The sequence below is a fragment of the Colius striatus genome, chromosome 3 (assembly GCF_028858725.1).
Source record: "Colius striatus isolate bColStr4 chromosome 3, bColStr4.1.hap1, whole genome shotgun sequence".
Lineage (NCBI taxonomy): Eukaryota > Metazoa > Chordata > Aves > Coliiformes > Coliidae > Colius > Colius striatus.
The window spans coordinates 73,520,342-73,526,341 of record NC_084761.1 but is presented as its reverse complement, the minus strand read 5'-3'; the positions used below and the strand labels follow the sequence as shown (position 1 = coordinate 73,526,341).

The 6,000-nt window shown below is 39.1% G+C and overlaps 1 protein-coding gene across 1 annotated transcript in view; it reads left to right on the top strand.

Moving 5' to 3' along the window:
• Positions 1-1,500: 1,500 nt before the first annotated feature.
• GRXCR1 (glutaredoxin and cysteine rich domain containing 1) overlaps positions 1,501-6,000 on the top strand; it is a 44,817-nt gene continuing 40,317 nt past the window's right edge. Inside the window, exons 1-2 of the mRNA XM_010210474.2 lie at positions 1,501-1,896; positions 5,593-5,604. Coding sequence (XP_010208776.2) covers positions 1,501-1,896; positions 5,593-5,604 — 408 coding nt within the window. The remainder of the gene's footprint in view (positions 1,897-5,592; positions 5,605-6,000) is intronic.

Below are 6,000 nucleotides of genomic sequence, written 5' to 3'. Positions count from 1 at the left end.
GCACTGTGAAACACTCATTTGGGTTTCTGTTCTGTAGCCAAAATAATTTTTGAGATATTCACAATAATTGAGATTTCACTTGGTCTGAAGAACAGTATTTTCATGCCTCTTATTCAAAAGAAAGTTATAATAACCCCCAACTCCTATCTAATTGCTGAAAGATTTGGGCCTGCATTGCCGAATTCTTGACCAGAAAGCCTTTTCAGATGCTTGAAGCTCTGCAGCTGCCCATGACCACAGGCAGGACCATTCTGGGTTGGCTGAGCAACTGGGGATTCATTTCATGCCTGCACCTGTTGGGAGGTCACAGGCTTCAGGAAGCAATTCAGTATTCATGAGTCTAGAGAGAAAATGAAACTGTAGAGAGCATGTAGGGAATGTTTGCCAGGAAAGTGAGAAGAGGACAGAGTTCTGGCTGCTCTAAGGACTGCTTTACATTTTACTTTAAAAGAAGAAAACGCAGAAATAGCACCGTAAGTAGAGATCATCATGCAAACTTGATCCAGCTTGGGGATCTAAGTTACTACTATATAATATTAGGTAGACATAGCCAGAAATCTGAACTAGGGATTTGTGATTTTTGTATCTAGAAGGGGGAACTTAACACTGTGCCAACTTCTACTTGTGACTTACTGGGACAGGGGAATTTTCTTTCCCTGTAGTTGAATCCACCTTACTCTATGATCTTCGATGCCCTAATTAATTAGCTTTCCCCTATTCCTTGTTCAGATTCCCTTGGCCCAGACAGTCCTTTGACTAATTGACAAAACGGAACAGAGACTGTGGTTATTGTGTGGTACTAGCTGTGGCTTGTTTTTAATAACCCCGTGTTACTCTGTGCAACAAATTGTGATTAATTGCTTTTCCACTGCCAGTCTGTGAAGAGGCCAGCATTGCAAAGCACCAATTCAGAGCTCCCCACTGCATCTCTGTAAGCATATCTAAAAAGCAAACTTTGGTGAATGAGGTCTGGGAATTAAGTGTTTTGATGAAATAAATGTGTCCATCATTGACTTTTCGGTGCTGAAGTCTGTGATTATCCTCTCAGGTGTAATGTACACAAACAGTTTTGACTCTGCAGATCTTGTGAAAAAAACTCTTCCTCTTTGTCTTTCTCAGCAAACAAAACCTGCGGTCATATAAACTCGTGTCATTCCTCTTATTTGGTTTATCATGCGAGGCTTTGAATTTTTATTTTAATCAAAGAATTTCTCCCTTTCTGGCTTTCTTTCTTAGTGCTAAAAAGTACACGATGGCTTTTTAATATTTAATTGATGAGATCATTTTACAGGTTTTAGTTTAAAGGTAACCATAGCGCAAAGGCATTCATTATTAACTGCAGAAAGGCAGTGCAGCTTCTTCGGAGTGCTCTTTGGTTTAATATGAGAACCCTTGTCAACAGAAAACAGCGCTGATATTGTTGTTAAGTGTCACAAACTGGCAAATGCAATGGGCACCACGCTGGAACAATGCAAACTGCTTATATCAATGGAAGATGCGATGTTTAAAAGCGAGATGAAGGCAGATGGTGAGAGGCTGTTGAGGAAGGTCCGATTCCGCGTTGCGTCCTCGCACAGCGGGAGGGTATTGAAGGAGGTGTACGCTGATGGGGAGGCTGCCGACTCTCTGGACTCCGAGTACACTAGTAGCTCGGAGACTGACCAAACCAGCCGGCTGAGCGAAGTGGATGGGCAGCAGAATGGACATGTAGGCTCTGAGTGCGACGAAAATGAGAACGAGCAGGATGACTTGCTCATTTTAGTCAGAGCTACTAAAGAGAAGGGGTTTGGTACTAAAAGAGTCAACATCCTCAGCAAAAACGGCACGGTCAGAGGAGTCAAGCATAAAGTCAGTGCTGGCCAGGCCCTCTTTGACAATTTGGCAAAAGTCTTTCAGGTAGGTGATGAGGTTCTTCTGCCCTTAAGCTCTGTATGCCCTCCTTTTAACTCTGCATGTAATTCTTCCTTTTGTCCAAACCTGTCTCATTTATGATTTCTTGATATTCCACCTCGTTCCCATTAATATCCACTTGTTGCTGTTGCATGGGAGGGGCTCACTGCTCTCTCTAGTATATGATAACTCCACACTTTCCAACCCTTAAGATTCTGTGATTCTGTGGCTGTGAATTTTTTCTTTCAAAATTGACTTAAAGTTTACAGAGTAGAAATGTGTATGTAATCCTTCCCATTTATAGACCAGGAAAGAAACATAACAGAGGAACTAGCCAGGGCTTTATTGGAGATCTGTACAGATCCACTGTACAGGGATGTGTCATGTTTCCACTCCTATTATATTAGTTCTAATGAGTTCACGATGTTATCTACTGTTCCCGACAGGTAAATATGTATACTTGTAAATTCCACTGTGTGTAATCTGCAAAGTATATCAAATTAAGTGCAGGATGGCAGCAATGATGGTTTTCCCACATGAAAATTTCAGAGGAATGAAATCTTAGTCAGAGGTCTCTTTTATTAATGTCTGTTTTCCATATATTTTTCAGAAGGAGCAGAAAGTCTGTGTAAACAGTATATGCCAAAACGATGCTTTGAGCAGACAAACACAGACCTCAGAAAAATGAAGCTAAAAGTTCTAAAAAATTTAGCTCGTATATATAATTTATCTAGAGACACTATTCGAACCTTTAAATCATTAATATTCAAACAAAAGAGCAACAAGTATGCAACCAAACTCTTTCTAAAGGTTGTTATAATCCAGAATTATGATGGTCACTTAAATTTGGCTTCAGAGCATTGTTTTAAAACCATTTATGCAGTTTTAAAGCATGAGGAATTTAATATTAGTTGTGTATTGAAATGAAATCTTCTGAAGGTCTTTCTTACTTTGAAGCAAAGTCATTTCACAATACATTTAGAAACCCCTATAGATTATAATTATCTTGATTCTGAATATGACTTTTTCTTCTATGTTGTACCTAAATTATAACAGTCTTTTTGTCAATACCAATGTTCCTGTGAAAGTTGGATGTTTCAAAGACAAAGTAGCCATTCATTTTTGTTCTTTACATCTTGTAACAGCTTTCCTTCTTTCAAGCCACTCTCTGAAGAGTTTGTCCTTGAGTTCCCTACTCTGGTAAAATTTGTAACAAACTCACATTTTTCCAAGTAGATATAAGTTAGATGCAAGTAGATATAAGTGTTGATTGGGGAATATCTGGGTTTTTTTTTCTAACCTTGAGTCCAAATACTGTTCTGTGTTTTTTCACTACACCATTTCACATTACTAGCCTCATTTACTCCTAAAAGCTTTCCTCCATTGCATCAGTGACATCAAGATAAGAAATTTGAATAAACTAAATAAATGGACCTGTTTGAAGACATATGTATCTTAAATCATCCCTGTTCTCTTTCTGGTTCTGTCTCCAGTTTAAGGTTGGAAGATCTTCAGGAAAAATCCACAGACTGAAATAAATTGATTGCAATTAAGTGACATCCCACCATGTATTTCACGAAAAAATACAAAAACCTATTTTTGCTGCCAGTGTTAAGGCTGGTCCTCAGTACAGGGAGAATATCACAGAATCATTTATGTTGTAAAAGTCATTTTTCCAACCACTAACCTAGCACTGCCAAGCTCACCACTAAACCACATATGTAATTGCCAAATCCACGCATTTTTTTAGTATCTCCAGAGCTGGTGACTAACATATTTTCTCAGGCAGCCCATTTCAATGCTTTGACAACCCTTTTGGTGAAGAAATTTTTCCTAACATCCAATTTAAACCTCCCTTAGCACAACTTGAGGCTGTTTACTCAAGTCCTATTGCCTGTTACCTGGGAAAACAGACTGAGACCCACCTTTCAGGTAAGGTTTCCATTCAGACAGAATCACAGAATGGCGGGGGTTAGAAAGGGCCTCTAGAGATCATCTAGTCCTACTCAAGCAGGTCCACCTAGATCAAGTCACACAGGAATGTGTCCAGGTGGATTTTGAAAACCTCCAAAGAAGGAGACTCCACACTCTCCCTGGGCAGCCTGTGCCAGGGCTCCCTCACCTGAACAGTAGAATAATTTTTCCTTCAGTGGAACTTTTTGTGTTCCAACTTTTGTCCATTATCCCTAGTCCTGCTCCTGGACACTGCAGAAAATAGTGACACCCCATCCTCCTGATATACACCTTTTAAATACTTGTAAGTATTAATGAGATCCCTCCTTAGTCTCCTCTTTTCTAGGCTGAACAGTCAGCCTCAGTTCCCGCAGCCTTTCCGTATAAGAAGGATGCTCCAGTCCCCTAATCATCTTGGTGGCCCTGTGCTGGACTCTCTCCAGCAGTTCCCCATCCCTCTTGAGTCCAGAACTGGACACAGGACTCCAGATAAGGCCTCACCAGGGCAGAGTAGAGGGGGAGTAGAACTTCATTCGACCTACTGGCCACACTCTTCATGCATCCCAGGATGCCATTGGCCTTCTTGGCCATTCCTAGCTCATGGTTAGTTTATTGTCAACTAGGACTCCCAGGTCTCTCACCTCAGAGCTGCTCTCCAGAGAAGATGTATATCCGTCTGATAACTCCAGAAAATGATATGTAGCCATCTACCACACAAGCCCATTATTAAAACCTGTCAAATAATGAATGGTTTGAAAAGTTGTATGAATCTTCTATTGCCAATATTTTACAGCAGAAGAAAGTGTAAAAACTGAATTATCAGGTGAAAACAAGCTAAATGGTTTCTCATACAGTACATAGTTAAATTTAAGAACTCTTTGCTATAGACATTGTAAAGTCCAAAAGGACTTTAGGCAGGTTTAAAAGCAGATTAGGAAAATAAATGAATAATTGAGATTTCTAGATGACCGATTTCCAGAAATAACTGTATTTTCTTACCTGAAGCATCTACTGGGTCAAAGACATATATTCACTAATATAGAGAATATCAGGGTTCTATGCGAACAGGTTCCTGTTTCTCCAGAAATAAAGTTTGAAGGGCAGTGAAGAAGAATGACAGTTTGTGTATCTTTTGTCATACTGTGAGCCAATTTTCTATGCCATGATGGTGAACACAGAGGAGAGCAAAGCACAAAGGTTGGCTTTGAGACTGCATGATCCAGATGTGGAATATGATAGAAATCTGTCCAATTACAAATTAAGTAGTGATTTTTAAGATGAGATTAAAGGATGATTTCTAGTCTCTTGACCAGCCAATTAATTATGCAGTAATACCACTTAGAGAACAACAGAGTTCTTCCTTTAAAGATATGAAATATGTCTCTGCTGGAAGATATAAGTCAAAATCTCTTGATCTGGGCATTTCTGTAAGTTGTCATCTGGATTTTGTGAGGTTTTCTGCAGTTATGTGTTTCTCTTCTCTTAGATAAGTGGTAGCAGATGTATAACAACAGTTAAGTTGTAGACATCACTTATCCCTGAGGAGAGTCCACCTCTGCCGCTTTAATGATTCAGCAGTATTTGACCTCATAATACATTTCTCTGAGTCATTGTCAAAGCAGTTATTTGTAACCTCAGAGGATGTACATGACCTTTTGACAGTATTAGATCCTGAGCACTGATAAATTCTTGAATGCAAACAATTCTTAAGTAGTATTTAATGTATCACTTATTGACTAAATGTGCAAGCAGCCAAATACTGTGAGTATGTGTGCCCTGCGGCCTTGAAACTAGGGTTTTTTGAAACTTTCTGCACTGCCAACATTCTGAATCTTCTGTAAATTCTTCTGCTATGCTATTACCCCAAATCCCCAGATACTTCTTTTGATGGAGGAGAGATCCTTTAAAACAAATAATTTTGCTCGTATATTCTAAGAACAGGTAGGGATCAACTAACTGTGCTTTATTAAATCATACAGTCAAGACCTTTGATGTTTTCTGTTCAAACACCTGTGCTAAAAGCACTCCTATGTATTTTAATGTTCCATGGATTTGGTTTTTTATTTTTTTTTATTTTTATATTTATTCCATACTTTCTAACTACAGCCTTTCTACAGAATTGGTACAGACAGTTCCTTCCAACAACAGACTCATCTG